The 23,935-nt window shown below is 35.9% G+C and overlaps 2 protein-coding genes across 3 annotated transcripts in view; both read right to left on the bottom strand.

The window, feature by feature from the left end:
• Window positions 1-1,900: 1,900 nt before the first annotated feature.
• LOC110094526 (putative pentatricopeptide repeat-containing protein At1g16830) lies at window positions 1,901-5,213 on the bottom strand. Of its 2 annotated transcripts, XM_020819787.2 has the most exons (3): window positions 3,035-5,213; window positions 2,875-2,933; window positions 1,901-2,579 (listed from the first exon to the last, which is right to left on the bottom strand). In XM_020819787.2, the coding sequence occupies exon 1, from the start codon at window positions 5,123-5,125 to the stop codon at window positions 3,188-3,190; it is 1,938 nt and encodes a 645-aa protein (XP_020675446.1). In that variant the 5' UTR covers window positions 5,126-5,213; the 3' UTR covers window positions 1,901-2,579; window positions 2,875-2,933; window positions 3,035-3,187. The 2 variants fall into 2 exon arrangements, with proteins under 2 accessions (XP_020675446.1, XP_020675437.1); XM_020819778.2 differs by having other exon boundaries at window positions 1,901-2,933.
• Window positions 5,214-14,234: 9,021 nt separating this feature from the next.
• LOC110094707 (histone-lysine N-methyltransferase ATX4) overlaps window positions 14,235-23,935 on the bottom strand; it is a 36,214-nt gene continuing 26,513 nt past the window's right edge. Inside the window, exons 19-22 of the mRNA XM_020820004.2 lie at window positions 20,984-21,070; window positions 15,857-15,931; window positions 15,662-15,762; window positions 14,235-14,643 (exon numbers count right to left, since the gene is read on the bottom strand). Of these exons, the coding sequence (XP_020675663.1) occupies window positions 14,553-14,643; window positions 15,662-15,762; window positions 15,857-15,931; window positions 20,984-21,070 (354 nt within the window). The 3' untranslated portion in view covers window positions 14,235-14,552. The remainder of the gene's footprint in view (window positions 14,644-15,661; window positions 15,763-15,856; window positions 15,932-20,983; window positions 21,071-23,935) is intronic.

Below are 23,935 nucleotides of genomic sequence, written 5' to 3' on the forward strand. Positions count from 1 at the left end.
GCAATCCACCATGCACATATTATAAAAATTTCTACTAGTTGTTTAATCTCAAATCACTTGGGAGGATTATATTATATTGTTATATAGCTTTTATTGTATTTATGTTTTAAGAGCTCACATAAAGTTGTGGAACCATATGGATATGTTTTGATAGTGCTTAATAAATAATAATTTAAATTTTTCAGATATTATTAAATAAAATATATTATATTATAATTAATTTCATATTTGATTAAATATTTTAAATTAAATTATTTAAATATATTATAATTTGAATTGGCCGATTTTTAAAAATCGGGATCGATTCAATGGTTGGCCGGTTGAACCAACAATTCAAACAAGTTATCACTGGTTTGATGCTGCACCGGTTTTTCATAAGGACCGAATCAGCCACATGACCAGTTCGCGGTTGAACCGGTTAAAACGATTGATCAGGTCCAATTTTCAAAACCATAATAAATAAAGGCTCTTTAACCCTGAAATTTATATTTGGAGAGATTAGAAGCATAACTAGAGAAAGCCTCTAGTGTCTTGTATCCTGGAATTCTTCCAGGTGGTAGCCAAATCTCCCCTCCTTCCTTCCCGTGGCCAATCAGCCACCTGCCAGTTGCAATCAGGCAGTTTTCTATCATTCCTCTGTCATCGTCCATCCTTCCAGGAAGACCTAGTTGTTGTTGTTCTTCTGCCTAAGGTTTTTAAAACCAAACTGGTCGATTCAACCAGTTGAACCGTGCACCGGCCAGTCGGCTGAATCAGTTTATTCCCAGAACCAAGATAGCAGAAAATCGTGATAAAACCAGTTGGCCCGGCGATCGGACCACGAAACCGACGACAATTTTCAAAAACCATTCGGCTGTGTTAAAACAAAATATCATCAATGGAAATTAGATCAAGTGGTATTTGAGGGAAAAAATAGGATAGTAAAAACCTAATATTCCTATTCCTATCTTGTTCGTCTGCATTTCGTTCGCGTAAATAGTCTTGTTCCGACATTCCGTTCATATCGTCTCGACATCCTTCACGAACTCGACGAGCGGCTACAACCATGCCGACGTTATTCCTTTTCGGCATCACACTCCCTTCTCCTATTTGTTTCAATATGTGGGATGTAAGATTTTGGAAACTAATTTTTCTAGGTTTTGTTTTAGTACTTTTTTAAATATTTGAGTCGAAGAACTTTTTGCATGAGCTTTTTAAACTTGATAGTTTTCTCCTATTTTTATCGTTTTGAATTGCATTTGGCTCAACTTTAGTCTTCTGGATTTGCTTCAGAAAACCTTCCGTTTCTCTTTATCCACCTAAGCCAATTGAGATTGTATCATTATATATTAGAACACTAAAAATAAAAGGAGATTTGACACCATACCACAAAGATATTTAAGAATGTTAGGTCCATTTGGAAATATTTTATTGTTGTGTTGTCTTTATTGATGCAAATTAAAATTTTTAATATCCCCATATGAATGAATAATCTGCTTTGCCAATAGATTTTTTTCATGATATTCAATCAATAAAGCAGTCGTGCATTCTTAGTTTCCAATGAATTGTCTTTATGTTACTTTGTGATTGTGTTATCACAAAGTGTTAAAGATATATACCTAATATTCTTTATTTTACTATTTTGAGTTATCACAAAGTGTTAACATAATAATTAACCACATCACAATAAGTTATCATAGCGTTAACATGACATAATATTTATGAAAAAGAGGATTAGAGTAAGAAGTACTCTAATGTGATTTGTTGCACTTATAGTTATGAAAAAGAGGATTAAAGGATTAATTTTCTTTTCTTCATTTCATTTATAGAATTTCATCCACTAGAGGAAAGGAAACGGAGATTTCAAATAAAATTTAGAAGAGAAATTATGAAGAGGTATGTAACCCAATACCATCCTTAATTTTCAAAAATAATGTGTTACACTATTTTATATGCTTCATAATTGTTTATTTTGTCACATATTTTAATTGATTGTATCATTATTACATCAATGATATTATATTTAAATAAAATTAGTATTTATTGCATTTTCCAGTTCAATCCCGGTTCAACCTTTGAACCTTCAACCTCTCCTTCATCCGGTTCATTGGCCAGTCCAGTTTTTAGAACCATGCTTTTGCCATTCACCAAGAAAGCTGCAGCCAGCCACAAAGAACTGAAATTTTCTTCTCATTGACCCAGAAATCTGCAGCAAGATCCACCTCCAAACATCTTCAGCCTTCTAGAAGACTTGTCTTGACTAATTCTAGTTGATTAGCCTTTGTCTCTTTGTCTTTGTACTCATTATTGATGTCATTCGGACTTGCAACTAATAAATTCTAGATTATTTTCTTCTCTTCCGGATTTTTGACAGATTTACAGTGTCAATCCAGTTCAGACTTTCTCACACATTCACATTCAGAGAGCATGTTTTTCTGAAAGCAGTTTGAGGACCATCTTTTCGTTGTGTAGATAGGGTTAGCATTGTTGTGGTCCTCTCAAGAATGCTAATACATTAGGAAGCTAAATCACAGAAGTTCAGAATCCTTCATATTTTAGAATGGCTAAGCCTGGTGAGGTTAACTCAGTCAAAAATGTACCTTCAAAGTTACCATTCAATAATAACAATTGTTTTGATAAGTAAAGCTCCAGTTAATCAAAAGAAAGTTAAGAGAGACAAAAAAAAAATCACAGAAGAAAGAGTTTTTTATAAGAAAAGCATAAAAATTGGCATCAATTAGATTAATAAGGAAATCAGAAATGATAAAAGGCGCCAATTGCTCAGAAAATCATAAACTTTGTAAAAAAATATATAGAGCAGATCATATAGTATTAGAACTTAAATAAAACAGTGGAAAGCTGCATGGGTGCACAATAAGAGTAATCATCACTTACCTTTTCAATTTCAACCCAACCAGGATTTTAGCCTCAATTTATCAGAAGTAGAACCATCCCTGTAGATAAAGAAAAATAGATATGTTATCCTTATGCATCATGGACCAGATGGTTTTATATCAAAAAAGAAGAGAACAAAGTCCTGTTTCAGGTTAAGTACCTCAATGCTTCAGAGTGCAGAGAAGGCCTTTTCATGCAGTAAGAGTCCAGAAGTATCAAGAGCCCAGTACTTCATGATCTTACCAGAATCTAGATTTTCTCCACAGTAATAATGCAATCATCCTTATGTCGCACCTAAAGTTACGGCAACAACCTAGCTTCCAGATGACACAAGAAGCTCTTGAGGTGAATGAGAACCAGTTTCCCCATTCTCAATAAAACAAGAATTTTCAAAGTACATCAACCTTGGATAAAAAGAATCTGACTCATCAATGCAGACATGATCAAATCCTCCAAAAAGATGGAAATAAGTAGCTTTCATTGAGCTCATTCCATGAACATGCAAATTCTTCAACATAAAAAGGGCTAAATTAACGCGACCTAATTTAATTAAAACATGGGCAACAGCATTCACAGAAATGCAATCCATCTCAATCCCTGTGGCCATCATATCCTTCACTAGCTTCTTTGTTCCATCCCAATCTCTACTCTTACATAAGCCACAAAGCATCACATTGTATGTATAAATATTAGGGTCTGGACCAAAATGCTTCATCTTTTCAAACAAAGCTCGAGCTTCTTCAAATCTACCACTTTTGGAAAGCGCATAAATAGTAATGGTATAAGAAACAACATCTATGCAATAATTCTTCAAAACAGCTTTCCGGAATAACCAAATAGCTTTGTGATATTTCCTGTTCTTGACTAGTCCATCTAGGATTGCTGAGTGGACATATGCATCAACATCAGGATTACTCATAAGAATTTCATAATATACATAAAGAGCATGCTCCGTTCTTCCTAACCTGCAGAGACTGCTCAGCAATCCAGTATAACTATAACTGTCTGGAATGAGTTCTCTATCAATCATCATATTGTATAACATCAAAGCTTCAGAGGGAAGACCAGCCTTGCAGTAACCGGCGATTAAGGAATTATAAAACACAACGTCATCTTTAAATTTTAATCCAGCTGTTAATTCAAGAAGCAAACTTATTTTTTGTGATGAAAAAAATATTTGAGCCAAAGAAGATAGAGTGTATGAATCCGGCTCCACTTTCTTCTTTCGAAGGATAAGGAAAATATCAATCGCGACATCAAATCTTCCTATCTTTAATAGATAAGAAATAAGAAAGTTGTATAAAACTAGATCAGGGTGGCAATCATTAGAATGCATAACATTTAAGATACATGGCACCTCCCCAAGCATTTGAGCTTCGCAAAGCCCTTTGATAAAAGACGTATAGGTGACAACAGTATGTGGGCAACCAGCTTCTGCCATCTTCCTCAAATGCTCACATGCCATCTCAACTTTTCCAGTCCGGCAGAAAGAATCAATCAAAATTGTCCATATGGTCACCGAAACATGCCTCCCTAGAACTACCAGTAAAGCTAACAACTGCAGCAACTCCACATGTCTTCCGGCCTTGCAGAAACAATCCAGGGCCATTACAAAGGTCCCCTCGTTGAGGGAAAAGTCTCTCCCAACCATTTCTCTCAACAAACCCCGAACACTGATCCAATCACCTAACTTACAAAAATTGCGAAGAACTATATTAAAAGTGAGAAAATTTGGGAACTTGGTTTCTCTATAAATTCCCATTGCTTCATCGAACTTCCCACTCTTGAACTGTATGTCGAGAACTATGTTCCTGATATAAGTGTTGGGTTCGTAGTTTCGTCTGCACATTTCCTCGAACACTTCAAGTGCAAACCTAAACTTTTTAGCTCGCCAGTAAATCCTAAGCAATACCAAGAAAGTTTGCGCCTTTATGGAACAACCGAGACACTCGAGATGCCGGACGATGTTATTCACGAAACCGAACCTTAAGGAGAGGCGGACGATGGCGGGAATTATCTTATCGAAGGAGCTGGGAGCGTGGAAGTAATTGCGCTGGTGAGCGGCCCAAAGGAAAAAGCTGAGCGCGATTGCGTCCGAGGGGCAATTGGAGACCGTTGTATCAACTATCTCAGGGCTAAGACGGAGCTGAGAGCAACGGAGGGTTGCAGACCCCGGATTTTTGTTTGAATTGCGCGACGGTTTAGTCCTACTCGAGCTTGCATGGAGGAGTCTCCTCCATCTCACAAGCATTTAGGGTTTACCGGTTTAGGGCTTAGGAGCTCAAAGGGCATCATTGCAGGAACGGATCAAGTCGTGCTGCGGCCTTGCAGAGTAGATATTCAAGTGCACTGTATTAATATTTTCTTAAATTATGTAATATTTTAATATAAATTATATATAATTATGTACTTTAAAATTATTTTAAAAATAAATTATTTAATTGAAAGTGATATCTTAATCATTTATAAATAACAAACATAAGACTACTGATAAGTCACAAAACTTCGCCTAGATCGGGCACGAATCTTCTTGCAAATATGAATAAAAAATTTCTAAAATTAAAGTTTGGATCATCCAAACTACTATTTCACCAAGCTTATAGTCAAATTGCACATCTCAAGGAGACGAACCCAATGACACCAAATTTAGCCCAATCCGAGCCCAAATTGAAGGACTAGAGCCTACTTGAAAGCTTCAGAGTAGTAATTGAAAGACCAATCGGTATCCAAATATGACATACTTCTAATCGAATCGAGTGGCTCAATGAGTCTAATATCACTCAATTATGACATCTTTAAGGCACTTAAATGCTTGATAAATATTCAATGATCAATGATCAAGGGAGGTAATACTAGCTATACGATGGAACACTCCCAACATGTCATTGATCTTCTCCATATTTAATAGTCATGTCACTCCCAAAAAATTATAAAAAGATCATCATTCTTCACATGAGGAGATGAAAAAGGAAGGAGAAAATTTTGGGAGTTCTCTTGCCACGGACAACCGCTTAATCTCTTCCCGTCCATCAATCGTCATTGGACTTTCGTTTGTTATTTGGCTGTCGTCGGAATAGATTTCCACATATTTGTTGGCCATTACCAGATTTCTTTCCAATAACCAACCCTCTCATCGGACTTCCGCCCGTCTGCTGATTATCATAAAGTCTCCAACCATCACTAGAAATTTGTTGAATATTATATGTTATTCAATCAAAACCAAGAGTACTCGTCTGTAGTTTAGTAAACTTTTCAAGATATTGTATTATTCATGTCCTTGAGTCAAAGTACGGGTTGACTTTTGTAATCTATTCAAACATTAGTAGAATCGTTTCAACTAGGCAAGGCCCCGTGATTTTTTCCTTTTTAGGATTTTTCACATAAAAATTCTAGTATTTCTTTATCATCTCAATTATATGTATGTGTGTTGAATTTTAATGTATCGCTATGATGTAAAATCTTTTCACTCTACCGCCATGAATTGCTCAGCCCACAACAATTACAAAGAGAAATTACTAAGGTTTTGTTCATAACAACTTTTTTATTATTTTCTAAAATAATTTTTTAGTACAAAAATTTCAAGCTCAGGAATTTTTTTAACTAAAAAATATTTTAAAAACCAATAAGAAAGTTGTGTCAAACGAAGTCTAAGTTTATTGGATACATACTATTCAATCACTTAATCATTTTGATGAATTATGAATGTAATATTTTGATGAGGACAATGTTCAGAGATTCAGACACGTGTACCGGCAACGGAATCGTAGATCGACAGCTACGATTCAGCGTATCTACTTTTGATGCATTATGTTTTATTTAGTTTTGTTCAACCTGACGCCAAGCCCATCTCCTCCCTCCTTGACCGCCGACCCCATTCTTATCTCAAGTCATTATGATGATTTCAATCATCATAATGACTCCCTAAATTGGCTCGTGCAATAAAGGAAGGAGTTAAATTATTTAGATATTCAATTTTGGATTTCAAAACCTTTTCATATTTACAAATTCTAAATAAGGAAAGTTTTCAAATTTGAATCCAATCTAAATTTAATTTAAAGAGGATTTATTATTTTCCCTCCTGATTGATTGCCTTAGCTTGTTTGGAAAACACTTAATTCCTCCATAATCCCCTCACCCCTCTCTCTTCATAACGTCGGCCCCATCAATGGGGATTTCCCCTTTGCTTCCTAATGAGGCCCCATCCCTATTTAATTTGAATTCAAATTTCAAATTAAATCCCTCCAATTTTACTTAAAAATATGAAATTAATTTCATATTTGGATTAAAACTTCCCTCCCCTCTTCAACCTAACCTAAGTCCTCTCATCTAAGCCGCCCCTCTCTTCTCACCACCTTTGCGCCCCCCCAACCACCACCACTTGAGAAACCCTAGTTTGCTCATAAAACTTGAAACCAAGAGAAGAAGACAAACTCCTCCCTCAATATCATCGTTGGTGAATGGTCAATCCTGAGATTGACCACGGATTTGTTTTCGACGGGCAAGGACGGGCAAATATTCATGGATCCCCATTCTTTGATGTGTACTTTGGCAACGACGAGACTGTCGATGGATACATCGACCGCATCCTATATCAACTAACACTATCAATAGAGGAGCACATCCGTCTGGGCTGTTGGATAGTTGTTGGTCATCCACAACTTCCTCCACCATCGACTACCTCTCCATCAACAAAGGTCCTCGACACCATCTTCGTAGTGGTAATATCTTTCCTCGTATGGTTTGTCCTCCTCCGCTAAAGCTTAAGAGTGATTGAGTGAAAAGGAACTCATTGTGACCATATATTGATGTTACGCCATGGATTCTTGTTTATTTGCTATTAACCTTACTATCTTGTTCGTGTAGTTATTGTGATTGTCTCGCTAATCTACTTGTAACTTTCGCCATCACTTAATCACTTAATGAAAATTCTACGAATTTGACTTGAGTGAAATAGAAGTTCTTAACTAGCAAAGTTCATGTTTAATATTTATTGTTAAAACCTAAGCAACTCTTGTCGCATGTATGTTTCACATCATATTTCCTTTAAACAATTAAAAGCAGTCTAAATTAAACAAATCAAAAAAATATTTAAAATAGTATTATATGCATTTAAATATTATTAAAATAAAATTATAAAGTAATAAAATAATTATGATTTTATATGATTAACATATAGAATTAATATTGACTAAATTTATATTATAAAATAAATTATAATTTATAGAGAATATTAAATTTAATCACAGAAATAAAAAATGATAAAATGTGATAAACAGTAGGGGAAATGGAATTACTAATAAAAATAAAAAAGAAAAGAATGATTTTTAAGGGATTTTTATATACTCATAATGCTTGACCTCTCATTTCCAAAAACATATAGGCTCTATTAAAACTTATAGATACAATATATTTCTAATTGAAGAGTTGTAATAAGATTATTACATGGAAACGTACTTTTATTTTGATGGAGAAATCTCTTCCATTCAAAAGCATTGGCTCGAACAAGAAAATAACAAAAACATTTAACAATTAGTCATAAATCTTGATGTAATATTTAAATTAAAAATTATTGAAATTAAATTTAGGATTATTTGGACTCCAATTTTAGCAGAATTATATTCAAAACAAATGGTTTGAAGAAAGGAGTATAAGTTTATCAAAAGTGTTTCAATCTAAGTCCAAATGTGTCCGAATCAAGCACTTGAAGTAGAGTTGAAAATTTTGTGACATTGACTAAAAGACTAAATGATCTATGAATCTCATGTAGTTATATTCAAAATGAGCATCTTATTGAGAGGAATTCAACCAGCCCAAGATCACTCAATTTTGAGGTCAACAAAATGCTAAGAAAATATGATCAAGAGAATTAATACATCCATTTAAAATAGTGTTTAATTGATTTTGACTAAATTTATCAAAAAAACTATAAATCTGCCCATTCTTCACATGAATGGGAGGAAGACCATGAACTGATTCTTAAGATAGCTTAAAGATCTAGAACCTCCAAAGCTCTATCTGACAATCGATGCTAATGACAACTGCCAGTTATCGTTATCTAGGCAAACGACTTGGTGAGAGCATCTACAATAATGGAAACATTGAATGTTGCATTTCTTTGGTGGTTTGCATTGAGACGACAGTTGGTGGGTTGGATGACATAGACACCAACACCAAGCACATATTGGCAATTTGGATGGTTGAATGATTTTTCAAAGGCAACAGTTGGGCAAAAATCCGACAGCGATGCTCGTAAGGTGGTCTAACAATGGGTGATGGACAATAAATGGTCAAATTGTGACAATTGAGTGGTGGTCTGATGGTGTTGGTTAAGAGGAGCTAAGGGATTCCTTAAACTTTTGAGCTCTCTCTAATCTTCAATCTCAACACTCCATTCATGTAGAGAGCGAGGGTTTAATTATATTTTTTTTTTTGAAGTGACAACCTTCATAAAAATAGCTAGAATAAAAAGCACTCCACTAAATTACCTATATTGATTCCCCTGTTCATAGGATATTTTTTATCATTCAAGTATCATAATGATGTCAGAATTTAGCAATCTTAGGCTCATTAGATTTATCTCTTCGAGATACTCGATTTGATTATAAGCATGCAAAATTTGAAGATTATTTTGTCCCTCAATTAATGTTATGAAGCTTTTAAATATGCTTCATGTGATGGCTCATTGTGTCACGACCCAACCCGACCGGGACGGATCCCGCTCGCATCGGGCCACGATGGAACTTTCTAAAATCCATGATCTAGTTTTGGAATTTGCTTCATAACTTTCTTCCAAGTATTAAACAGACAAAAAAACACAGAGCTACTATAAACATCCGAATGCAGAAATGGTTCATCTATCTTTTCTTTCCTCAAAATAAACATATACAATACAGTCCATGGCTTCAGACAAAAAGAACAGAACAGAAAAGCCATGAATGCACAAAAATCAAAAGTATCAAGTACCTAATCACAAATCATACTTAGAACGTCTAGTCCAAGACCTCCTTCCCTTTCCCAGAACCTGAAAACCACGCAGAAAGCAAGAATGAGCTAACTGCTCAGCAAGACATCACTCACCAATCCAAATCATCAGAAATTCATATCAGAAAATATCCGTACATAAATCATAAAACAGACAGAACAGATACTTGATCAATCAGAATTTAGCTTACAGATACAGAAAATTGAAGTCATTTCAAATCAGAATTCAGAACAGATATTATAAAGCTTTCATGTCATAGAGCAGACATAATCGTACGGAATAACCAGAATCGTACAGAAATAAAACAGATCAGATAAGTCACAGAACAGATTATCAGATATCAAACATCAGATTCCCTGACCCTGATAGAATCTCAACAGATTCTGACACCTTATGCCTCCCTTCCCAGACACTGACAGAATCTCAACGGATTTTGGCCCATTATGCCTCCCTTTGTGCTTATAGCACCAGAATAGAACAGAACAGATATTCGAAATTCCGGAACATAACTTATTTTTAGATTTCAGAGCTTATTTCAGATTTTCAGATTTTTCGGACCCAGACATTGGAATCACAAAGGATTCCGGCCCCTTATAGTCCCTTTTTATAGCATACAAACACTTCAATTCATTCAATGTATCAATTCAAAAAAATCAGAATTCGTACTAAAATTCAGCGGCATAGCAGCAGTATACGGAATTTACACAAAATTCACAGATTCAGAAATTTACCAAATTACCACAGAACATTCACAACAACATTGTAAGACTTTCACTATACTGACAAAATATTTTTCAACATCCAGATAAATTGCAGTTCAATTAAAACACCGCAGAATTCAAAATATCCGATAAAAATCTTCCAAAAAAATACTCAAAACGTGCACAATTATCATCTCAGAGACATACCAAAAGTTGCGCGGTAAAACCTTTGTCAGAAGAAAATAATACCAGAAAAACGCTAACGGAATAAAATCCGGAACAGAAAAGTCGTCAAAATCCACATTTCTGAAAATTGAGAAAGGCGGAATGTGCCTTACCTCGAGTCGGTCAACTTCTCTAACTACAGCAACGAACGGAAACGGACCGGAGTCGCCCAAAAATCCTATTTTCTTTCTTTTCCTTCGTTTTTCTCTCTCCTGGACGTCCTTTTTCTTTCCAAAAAATCTCATTCCAATATATATCCAGATTGATCGTCCCGGACGATCGCAACTTCATCCCGGGACGATTTGGGCTCTGGACGAATTTCGTCCAGACGAAATTAATTAGCATCCCTAACGACTTTCCCTCTGAAAAAATTTCGTCCAGACGATCCAAATTTCGTCCAGACGAACCATGCAGCCAGAAACGTTTTCCTGCACAACCTGTACCGATCGTCCCGGACGATCCAACTTCGTCCGGACGAACCTGGGAGCAAAATGGTCTTTACACATTGGAACTTAAATATGATCACTTTTGATAAAGTTTGTTGATGACTTCTAAACTTGAATTTGAATGCTTTTAATTTTAATTTGCGCCAAGATTTGTGCTGGAGCAAGTGGATTTTTTAGTGATGCATCAATAGAGAGATGGGGGAGAGTGTGTGAGGAATAAATTTGTGCATGTCACTTTTTGCACAACCTTTAAAGTGGGCAGAAATTTCAAATCCAAAGTTTTTTTTTTTTAATGAAAAAAAAATATTTGTTTTCATGGTCTTATGCAAATAAATGCTTGGAAGGCAACAATCATAGATGCTCTTTAGATGATGATAACCTCCTTAGAATCTTTGCATCAATTATTATAGTTACGACAATGATCTTCATTCTTCAAGATTAGTTTTAGGCTTCGTTTGATTCGGTTTATGCTTATATAAAAAGGAGTTTTAGAAAAGGAGGTTGAGAAAAAGCTGTTCAATAAAATGGAGTTTTAATAATGATATATGTTTGACTAATATTTTTAAAAGTGCTTATTAATACTTGAAAGTAATTTTAAATTGTTTGTTTAGGAGTTCTGCTTTTGAGATTTTATTATTTAATACTTGAAAGTAATTTAAAATCAGTAATTTGCTTCCGAAACTCCGTTTTGTGACCGAAGAAGCAGATATGAAAAGAATTTTGTAACCGCCGAAAAAACGATGTTTATTAAAAATGAATTATTGTTAAGCTTTGATTCCAGACAGTAAATACTAATTGATTTCGGCGTATTCAAACGGAAACGGAGGAAAAAAACCTTATCAAACGAGGCCTTAATCGGAAACAAGTTGGGTGTAATTTTCACCTTTATGATTATTATAAAATCTATGCCTCGCGGGGACTTTCAACGTACATTTATCGGGATTTTTGATATGTGCTTTATGTTATGCACATGTAAATTTGATTTTATGAGCCCTATAATATGGAGAAATGTCTTTATTATTTTTTCTTGGAGAAATATGATTAAAATTTTATTTTAGACAAAGTTAAGCTCAATGAAGAATAATTGACTGCTCAATGGACTCTAAGTTATTCGAAATTGGTTCGACCCAATTTGAATTTAAGCCTTATTTGAATCTAGTTCGAACCTCTCTACAAATCTCAATTTAAACCTCGATTCAAACTTTTATTTATTTATTTACTTATTTGGAGAATTAAGGGATAGTGCCCAAACTCTCACACACACACAACACACACACTATTGGAACCTAAGACTTCTTGGTTGGTTGAAACCTCAATTCGAACTTGGATGCAAACTTCCCTTCAAACTAGGTTTGAAATTGGTTTGAAATGCTAACTCGCCTTTTTCCTTATCATCTATGTAGCATCATTAGGGGGATGGAAACGGCTCTACGTGGAGTTCACAACTAGATATATTTGGAGCGAGAATGAAGGGAGTGGAGGCATGTGGAGGAGGTGAGTATGGTTTCACATTCATCTCTCGCTAGGGCATCGATGCTAGCAGTGGCATCTAAAGGAGAGGAGTTCGCAAATGAAGCTCTATGCGAAGGTATCATGGGCACGAAAGATGCTTGTTAGAGTTAGGGCATCTCCAACGGAGAACTCCATTTTTCAAGGCAAAATACAGCAAAACTCCAAAATGCCGTGGTTCTGCTCCAATCGAATGTCATTTTATGTGCTTCTGCGAAGGTAACGATCCTTCTCCCTTCACGTGTTTTTCCGGTTGAGATAGCAAAATAGCGTAGGTGAACAGTGCAATGCCAATATTGGCGTCGAACTGTTCACCGGCAAGTAAATGGCGAAAGATTTGGCGTTTTGCTGGAGCGACCGAACGACGTCATACGCTCGTTTGGCGTTTGGTTGGAGATGCTCTTAGGCTTTAAAGGGACTGACGCATGTGAGGAGAAGAGGATCTTGCAAATGGAGATCATTTGAAAAGGCATCCTAAGGCCAACTAGCTGGAGCTCACTAGGGAAGGCATCTCAAGATTGCGGTCATAGCAAGTATAGAACTCATTAGGGAAAGCATCATAAGATCAACGCATGAAGAGAGACCTAAACAAATGCATTATGAGGCCAACACGTTCAAAGCTCAATTTGAACAAAAGTTCAAATTCAAACCACTTTAAACTAATTTCGGTCGTGATAAATTTTAATAAGTTGTTTGGGATGATAAAACTAATTATAATGAAAAAAAACCAAAAACCATTAATGCCTCAAGTTAAATTTATCATTGAATTTTATATTCATGTCCAAATTTGTTCTGTTATGAGCATCTCATTTACTTGGATAATCAAGTATCTGATGCTCAAACTTGGGGCTGCTAGTTGATTTCAGAAGTGTTAAAACATGTTCAATTTGATCAGCAAATGATCATATATACAAGTAGCTATTGAATAGAATACAGAGTAGTTAATTGAGTGCAGCGTTTGAATCCAAATACAAAGAAGCACCAAGGTTTCATTTGGGGCAGCTTTCTTGTTTCTTAAAGCTGTTTTTAAATATAAAAATTTTAATTTTTTATTTAAAAAATTATTTTAAGAAGCAACAAAAAAAATCAACTCAAACGAAACCTAAATTTTTTTTATGGCACAATACAAGCATAAAACCTTCGCAGACAAACCTGTAATATTGTGTCTGGAACACTTAAAATCACCTGATATAATCCTGAAACTGGTATAAAAACTTTGGCCAAGTAAACAAAGTCCAATTTAATTGTCAACACTTGGCTATGGCTTAAAATCCTGCAAGCTATCAAATTTCTTCCCACTTTTAAAAGGTTTTGAACCATCAGCATATCAACAAGTTTCATTTCAAAAAAATCTGAAAGCATTTGTTATTGCTAACTTACCATCAGCAGAGTTCAACCATAGCAAAAGAAGCTCCAGTTTCTTAATAGAATTATACCCTTTTCAATCAAAAGATCTAGGATTTTCCAAAAAGAAAAACCAAGAAAGAGAGAGAGAGAGAGAGAACCGAAGTATGAATCCTCAAATCATATATAACAGGCTAATGCTAATATTTTAAGTTTACATAAGGGTTTTTAGTTCTGGAAAATAATGAAACAAATACTATATTGAAAAAAATACTGCCGTGCTACATTAGAATAAAAAAAAAAAGATCAACGTTCCGACCGTAAAAGAATGATACTCAAGTGACTCTACACTATAAAGAATTGAAAAACCTTCGGTAAATAGACAGCGAACTTGATGTAAAAATCTCCCAGAAGAGGGGGGGAATAAAGAAAGAAGTGGTTCAAAGAGATCGGTGTAGAATGTACAGCTACCTAATTCATAAATTTTTTGCAATTTGGAGCTTTGCACAGGCAGGGAACTTTGCGATCATCACTTTCATCAGGGTCAAACAAGTAGTCATAGCTGTAGCAAAAGAAAGAAAACACAGGGATGAGAGAGCAGATAATTATGCCTTGAGGAACATCGAATGATGCGTGTAAGTATGGTGAAAACAGCAAACATAATTGATATTTGCATGATTAACAGCATCCATTATTTAGGGAATTGATAAGAATTTAGACCACATAATTTCATGTATAAGAAGAATATATATATATATACTATTAAATTTTGCCAAATGGTGATAAATTATTTGACCATTTGTTTCAAAATTTAAGATTAGTGTGTGAGAAGGAAATTATTAAAACTATTAAATCTTGTAAATGGTAGGATTTAACAAATGAAAGATTTAACCAATAATTGAGTTGAAATGAGATTTATCAAAATAGGAGGATTAAAAATCAAATTTGCGTAAATCCTGGCTAATAAAAGATACCACACAACACATAATACTATGATCGTCAAAGCAGCATGAATCAATTATACTTGGCGTATGCAGTGTTATATGAAACAAACATACTTAAAGCCTATAGGTCAGGTAAAGCGAACACTCACGCAATATCACTTTGAAGATCTAAAAACATCCTACCCACTCTACACTCTACAGTCTACCCCCACCCTTCGTGGCTTTGTGAAAATTTGATGGAAGAGATATGCAAAATAGTCTTTTCACATTTGGGTGTTATTTTACTTGGTTCATTTCCTTACTAGTTTGGTGATGATTTAGGCTTCGTTTGGGACAACTTTTTTTACTGCTTCTTAAAGCAGCTTTCGAGTACAAAAAAAATTATTTTTGTACTGAAAAGCTGCTTTAAGAAGCAATAAAAAAGCAATACCAAACGAACCTTAATTTGCATGCTTTCCAAACAATCACTTAAGCTATTTAAATCAATTGGTGTTTATATATCATTATGGGCACTCCATACTAGAATTAATTTGGTAAAGACAGCCACCGGTGTCAACAAAAGTTTATGAAAAAGTGCTCTCTGGTAAAAAGAGTATTTGATGGAAAGTGTGAGATTTGGAAGGCGAAAGGTCTTACGTTAGCTCATGGCCGGCAGAAACAGTTGTTTTGGCAATGAGAACAATCCTGCTCTCACCATCACCAACACTCATAATTCTTGCATAGCAGTTGGGCATGCACTGCATTGAGATTCATATATTTATCAGATAACTACACAAGGTTTTCGAATAGCTGGAGAGGAAGTAATCTAAAGAAAGAAAGACTGAATCTTACAGAGTGATTAATCAAGCGTGCTATGTTTCCTCTGTTTGTAGCATCGATAACTACTTCATCACTGATCTTAAAAAGCTGCAAAAAAAAAAAAAAAAACTTGAAGCTGAAAAACAAAAAAAAAGCATCTAAGCCAAAGTGGTCAACATAAACACCCACATGCAATACAAACTTAATGCATTTATATTTAGTATACCCGCATAAAAGATTATATGCATTGCATTCGTCCAACGTAAGTGCCTAAGAAATTTACTGGATATTGGTGAAGAATTTGTCAGTATTTGAGCATGAAAAAGACTTCTAATCTGTTTCTACGGATTTTCAACGTCTCAGAAAGGTTATTGAAGAATAATATTTAAAATTAGGCTATCAGTTTGAAATTATCAGGTAGAGACGGCCCAAGTAAAAAAAAAGTTCAATAAGAAGCATAAGCCTTGAAGACGTAACATCCTCCAAGGCTCTCTACTCGTGCTCATGGATCTCTCTTCCTCTGACACCGACTCCACAATGTTTTATCCAGTTCTTCAATGGAGGTATTTGTTCCTTCAACATTTGCAATTTTGACTCTGCCTAGTACACTTTCGAGCTCTTTGCCTAGTATAATTGGGTCACCCTTGATAGCCGGTGTTGATATTCCTTGCATTATAGACTTTGCTCCTACTCCCATCTTAGTGTTTATTTCAATCAACACCTTTGCATATTTGATGCAATCAAATGTTACTATTGCTCTATCTCTGCATCTGATGAGGAGATCAGAAGATCTACGGCTACGATCTAGAGTTTATTCATTATTATTTTTTTTATGTGCTTTATGTACTAGTTTATTTGATATTTCTATTTTCCCATTGTACACTTATGAGGGGAGTTTAGTGAGTTGTGGCCAGGAGGGCATGTTAGTCTTTTGAGTTTTCTTATTTGTGGAGGCCTATATACAGAGGCCTTAGGCTTTGTATTGGGATGATGATTAATATGAAATTTTCAGCTTGTGCTTATGGATCTCTTTGTGAGTTCTAAGTTTTCTCTCTTTGGATGATCTCTTAGTGAGTTCGTGAGATGAGAGGCCCAAGTGGGGCAAAAGCAATACCCGTCAATCTTGGTGGATTCTAAGGTTCGCGGTTCTCTTATCTTTCTTTTTCTTTTATTTTTCTTCTTGCATCAAATTCCCTCCCCACCCGTCTACTTCCATAGCTTCCACCGCCGGCCATTCTCACCACCCCAATTCTCTCCCAAATTCCTCCACCTCAAGCCCCTGTTTCCCCCAACCCGCCGGCTACCTTGGCCTACCCAGTCGCCGGCCACTCCTCCCAAAGCCACCATCTCCACCACAGCTCGTCCCCATCTCCACCCCCATGCCGCCGGCCACCTCTCCCTCTCCATAGAATTTGAAATTCAAATTTCTAAGCCCATAAATACTTTCCTAAAATAATCCTCCCAATTAGGAAGGTTTATTAATTTGAATTCAATCCAATATTTGTATTCAAATAATTCCCTCCCTAATAAATTTCAATTAGGAAACCTCTCTAAAATTAATCAAATTTGAAATTAATTTCAGATTTGATTTCAATCAACAATCAATTCTCTTGGCCCACATACATCGAACCTAGACACCTTTGCCCCCTTCATGTGGGCGTCCCCCCCTCCCCTCTTCCCTTGATTTTACTTCTTTCCAAATTTGGGTGCCCCCTTCATGTGGGCGTCCCCCCCTCCCCTCTTCCCTTGATTTTACTTCTTTCCAAATTTGGGTTTAGGAGTTTGAGGGGGAAATCATTCAAATTATGAATTCAAACTTTAGATTTGAAACCTTTCCTATTTGGCATGATTCATAATTGGAAAGTTTTAACTCTTCAATTCAAAATTTAAAATTAAATTAAAAGGAGTTATTAGTCATCAATTCCTCATAATTTAATTGGCATCAATTAGGAAACTAATTAAAAACTCCCATGACTTTGAATTCAAATTTCAAATCCTAGTCTCTCTTGCTCAAATCTGAAAAGGGAATTCCGTAACTGCTGTCCAAGAAGTGCATCCCGTCAACCTAGCTGTCCTGCTTCTCCAAGTGGTGTTCCTGGCTGTCCACGTGATTACTACCTTGACCCTCCAAGCCCTGACCAGTCAGAAGGAGGAAACCACTGAATTCCTCAACTCCAGGTTGCTATCAAGGTTCCTGGACCGGTTTGATCTGCTGTCCTGAATTTTGGGACATTGAAAACCGCTGTCCATCAATTCCAGCTGAGGGAGATCAACAGTTTTGCTGCTGGCAATCCTCCAATTGCTGTCCAGAAGAATTCCAGCAGCAGAAACAGCTGTTCTGCTGCCCAGAAGTCCTCCCGCTGCCGCCCCACTTCTCCAAATAGGATCCAGATCCCTGTCCAAAGAAAATTCGGTCACAAGAGACGATTGCCAGCTTGGGAAAACCTTCTATGTGCTGCTCCAAGTCCCAAACCAGGATTCGGTGAACTCTCTTCCTTTATTCTTTTATTCTCCTAGTTGCATCCAATTGTGGAATTAATTGATTCACTGGAATTGTTTTAGTCTTATCCGCTAAAGCCTAGCAAGATAAAGAGTTGAGTGAGGGACCCTTGCTTAGTGACTAATCTTATTGTTAGCATTGGAATTTATTGTTGAAAACCAGTTATGTATGCAACGTTAGATTAAGTTGGCTTCTAACGTTGGCTATTATACGATCTTAACTCCTATGCATGTGGTTTAGCCTAAGCTTGTCTTACCGCTCTTTGTGTTTTATTGTGTCGTTTAAAATCAATATAAAGATATAATTATTATGGCTTCTAACACTTAAGCGTGCAAACTCTTCAAGTAATTCAACTTTGCATGATCGTTCTACATCAGCATCAGCCTTCAACTCCTCCAAATAGTGTTGTTGCTAGGGTTTCCAGTAGACCACTTGTAGCAGTGTTGTAATATCAAGGCCCGGATGTTGTTTCTGGTGTTTGCATTACTCGGGGAGTTGGGTTTATCTTAAAGCTTCGAGTAATTATTTTGTTCATGTGGTTCAAAACCAGAAGTATTGACAACACTAAGCCCCCAAGACCAGAGGATTAAGAACATTAAGCCCTCTAATCATCCCACAACACAGTGAGTCGATCTAAATTTTGCTCACTACAACACTGAAGCAACCCCTTCATCTTATTTCAAAGTAAACACACTCGTTATTCCACAAGATACATTCAATCAGCTTGTTGAACCACTAAATTTTTTTGTGGGAAAGTTCAAATATGGGCACCCACACTTTCAACCAGCAGAATCTTCTAAGAGAGCCGTACTTTAATTGAGGATATTTCTACCTCATTACTTAAATGAGGCATGTTTTTATTAAACTCTCAATGTATGGAAGATTACACTACATTATTTCCTACAGATCCATCCTCATTGAGAGTTTTCTAATAAAGATACTTAAATGCTTTCCAAATTTTGACTTAACCAACAAATCTCTTACTGTCCTGATTTGGATAGCATTTTCCTATCCAGAGTTCATCATTTTGACAAATTGATTATGCTTTATATGGTTTTATTTTGATAATCCAATGCGTGTGGATGTCCCCATGACATCTAGCACCCCATCCTTACAAGTCTCTCCCCAATACCAATATTGTACTTGTTGTTGCACATGCAACTATATTTTGGTGAATGCAAATTCATTGTAAGTCATTTAATTGTAATATTGTTTAAGGAATAAAGGAGTGACCCAATATTGTATGATTAAGACTATGCTTGCTTGCATGTGTTGATGGGATAATGAATTCTTAGAGAGGTTTAGAAGACCAAATCAGTAGGACTTTGTTAAATGCTAATAAAATATATCTTTTCTCACGTCATATGTTCTCTAATTTACACCTTTCTAGAAATAATTAGATATTTACAACATTTATTTATTACCAGCTTATGCGCATTATTTTATTTCCTTTCCGAACATAAAGCATTAGACTCATAGGATACTTTTAAAAGATAAAATCAATCCCTATTTTATTAATAAATGCGGCCTATAGCCATTTTTTTAATAAAGTTTTAAAAACAAATACCATTGGTATGTTTGTAGCTTGGGCAAAGAAATGCGTTAGCCAATCAATGGCACGGGTGGTGGTGTAAGTTGATGTAACTGTAGTTTTTGAGGAGAATATATGGATTGGTACTTTGGAAAATGGTTATTGAGAGAATACTGTTTTTGAGAGGGTTCCATTCTATTGTAAATGTTTTATCTCCTTTGTTACAACATATCTTCTTACAGGAAGTACTCACATGTAGGTTGATCATAATAGCTCATCATTTGATAAGGAGCAGTTCTTCAACTCTAGATATTTTTCTATGATTTATCAAGGAGCTCTTATCATAAAAGCACTAATATATTCCTCTCTTCTAAACGCTCGACCTTTTCCTCAAATTATTAAAGAGATATCTACTCAATAGATAACGATAGTTGCTCCATCATAAGGTAATACATATATTGACGAAAAATAATTTGAATCTATCCTGAATTACGTTACACCATCATCAAGCAGCAAGATGTAGGTTTTAATCCTCCAAGAAAATTTGTTGATTTTATCAAATCTAAGAATGATGAACCACTTGATAATGATGCTTTCTTTTTTATCTCCTGGCCACAAGCATCGTGGATGGGATAATACATCAAAAGTCCTAGATAAACAATATCCTTTGTAGAAAATTTTATTAAATATGATCCATCTGAATGGGCGACTGATTATGGCAAGTAATGGTGTCTCCCTTTGTTTGCTCTGGAGACTCCTTTTTCCTGTCATATATGTTTTCTCTTTGATTGAAATTTACTACTAGATCCTTTTATTTACTTAGTGGGTCCTTAATCCTTTGACACTCACATTGTCTATTTCCAGTAATCTCAAATTGATTAATATGTTTCCATTGCTTTAAAAAATATATATAAGATATTGATAAGTCTGCTGCTTTTGAGCTTCCTGCAGAATGGACATAGTTCAATTTAAGAGCATACTTGTGAAGTGGATGAAATGATCATGTCACCAGGAGAGTCGTTAATTCAGAACTCTCAATCAGCAATATTTTGATGGATGACTGAACATGGTAATGGCTATCCTGTACGAAGGAATATTAAAATCAAGCTAAACATGAAAGAAGACTTACATAACAATCTTTTCCTTCCAAACGGTACCGGGTCTCCCTCAAGTCAGCAACGCTACGTCTGACCTGCTCACCCCGATATTCCAGTATCTGGAAAGAGTAAACAAAGCTTCTCTGAGAGTAATATAAAGGATATTTCTCCACTCCATTCCAATAGCACCTATTAAACTATAACAAAACTGCTTCCTTTACAATTAATTTTCTGAAGCATATACCCACAAGAAGATTCAGCATAACATATTAAGCATAGGATGATATTGGACGAAAGCCTACATGTAAGTGATCCTTTCAACTTCATTACGATAAATTTAAGCATAAACCAAGTGAAAAATATGATATCTATTATCTATAGATATAAGGTGGAGCGGTTTCAGACCTTATCAATGACTTGAGCACAATTCTTGAAAAAGTGAACTTTATAGAAAAGATAAGTTACAAGAAAGCAACAGTATCAACGTTTCAATCAAGGACTTAGAGAACAGGAGTATGCAGAAATACATCATTCATTTCGATATATAAGTGGCAAAAAATGCTTTTAGAGAGAGAGAGAGAGAGAGAGAGAGACATTTACATTGATTCTACTATATTAAATTTCCTGTTTATGTAACCAATAAAAAAAGCCATGCAAACCCAAGATTACATGAGATAGCTGTTTTGAAATCGAATAACATGTTAGCTCTTAACACCCTGCTGAGTTTTCCAATTAAAATAAGTTTTACATTTATTAATAAACAACCTTACCTTAAGATTAAACAAATTTTTGCAAACAAATTAGGCCATCGTGATGCTAAGCACTATGTAAGTGTGAAAGAGCAATACGTTGAAGAAAAATTTTCATTGTTGGGTAGCATGTTATCAATACTTCCTTCCAAGGATGTAAAATGGTAAAAAGGCTCCCTAAACATATAGCAAGCCAACAAAAAACTATATATATATATATATATATATATAGGCCCCGGCCTCTGCTCGCTGCTTTTCCTCAGAGGGAGTTTTAACATATTAAGTTATGGGGTAAATTTTAGAAGCCAGATGGGTTTGTAGATAAGACACTACCCAGAGATTTCGCCCTCATTTTGCGAGGACTTTATGATATGAGTTCTGGTTTCCTATAGGCGCAAGCCCCTATAGTTAATTACCCCTCCCACTAATGAGAGAGAACTTTCGATTAAGGTTAGTCGTCAATCAGATACATAAAAATACGTGTTATTTGGCATATAGTAGCAGCATGGGCATGGGTATTTGGAAATGTGAAGATTTTATATTTAAAATTGAAAATTTCGTCATCTTTCATTTAAAGCAGATGGTGGGGGAATGGATGATGGACCCGATCAAGATCCCATGGTTCCGTTGTCCCGGGCCATCGTGGTCCCTGGTCTACTTAGTCAGAGGGGGTAGTCGACCCAACCTAACAGAAGGATCCTTGTCCGTAGACATGGGTTGCTTCGTCAAGGATACCTTGTAAACCTGGGTGAATATTTGCCTGAGGGGATAAATTTGAATCCACCTTAGCTAACAGAGGGCTTTGTACCCTATCGATCATATCCTATTGATTTATATCTCAAAGATTTGATGTCACTAAGGAACGTCTTCCTGGACCATCTGTGGTGCCATTTGGCGGCAAAACCACTCGGTTCATAGGGCCCTATGTCATAAATATTTATCCAGCAGTATCATTTGGCGGCAAAACCGCCGGTTAGAGAACACGTACCACGCCCTTACTGGCAGGAAATTAGTTGAGAATGGATCCTAGTGATATTTTCGACTAGGCATTAGCCCTGTATGAGCTGAAGTAAATTTCACTTTGTCCACCCCAGCAAACTGTTGCGGGGAGTGAATGGATTTTTACTTTAAGTGATTGATAGATTATTTCAATTTTAAATATTTAGATTTTGGAATGATTTTTTTATTCTTTGGAGCTTTGAATTTTGTAGGTATTTGGGTGACATTATGAATTATTTGGAATGGACCCCTCCGGTTGAGATTTTTTATTCAACACGGCCATCATCGGGGTAACTTTGAGGTCACTTGAAAATGTTTGAAGTTTGTGAAAATTTGAGGGCATTTTGAAGTATTTGAAATTAACCCCTCCAGTTGAGATCGACATTCAACACGGCCATCATCGGAGTGTCTTTAAGGTCACTTGAAGATATTTAAATTTTGTGGAGGTTTGAGAGGGCATTTTGAAAGTGTTTGTCAACCTTGTTGACTACTATTTACCTACTTAGGAGGATCGAGTTCAAATTTATTGACCCGCGCAGCATCTCTAGACGTCATGTGTGTACCAATAACACGCTCGCCGAAACCCATGCGGGTGAATGATTTTATTGATGAATCTTTCTTATAAAGGGCCTTGAAGGCCTAATATGAATGTATAAAATAAATATTCCAATCAACCTCATGATCACATATTTATTTAATGTTTCGAACCATGTCGAGAATGATCAAGTTCAAACTTAGATTCATCATTTAGCCCACATAGCATCCCTAGACGTCACATGTATACCCATAACACGCTCGCCAGGGCTCATGCGGGTGAATAATTTTATCGATGAATCTTTCTCATAAAGGGCCTCAAAGGCCTAATATAAATGTATAAAATAAATATCCCGGTTGACATAATGACCGCATATTTATTTAATGGTTTGAACCGTGTCGAGAAGGATCGGGTTCGAACTTAGATTCATCATTTATCCCACGCAGCATCTCTAGACGTCACGTGTATACCCATAACACGCTCGCTGAGGCCATGCGGGTGTTTGGGGCATTTTGTAATTATTTACTGAACCTTGTCGACTCTTATCTACCTGCTTAGGAGGATCGGGTTCAAATTTATTGACTCACGTATCGTCGCGTGTATTTTTACAACACGCTCGCTGTGGCCCATGCAGGTGAATGATTGCACTTCCCCTATTTTGTGTACCTATGTGTATACATATTATAGTGCATGTGTGGGGG

Source organism: Dendrobium catenatum, unplaced genomic scaffold (assembly GCF_001605985.2).
Source record: "Dendrobium catenatum unplaced genomic scaffold, ASM160598v2 fragScaff_scaffold_243, whole genome shotgun sequence".
In the NCBI taxonomy this organism is placed as follows: Eukaryota; Viridiplantae; Streptophyta; class Magnoliopsida; order Asparagales; family Orchidaceae; genus Dendrobium; species Dendrobium catenatum.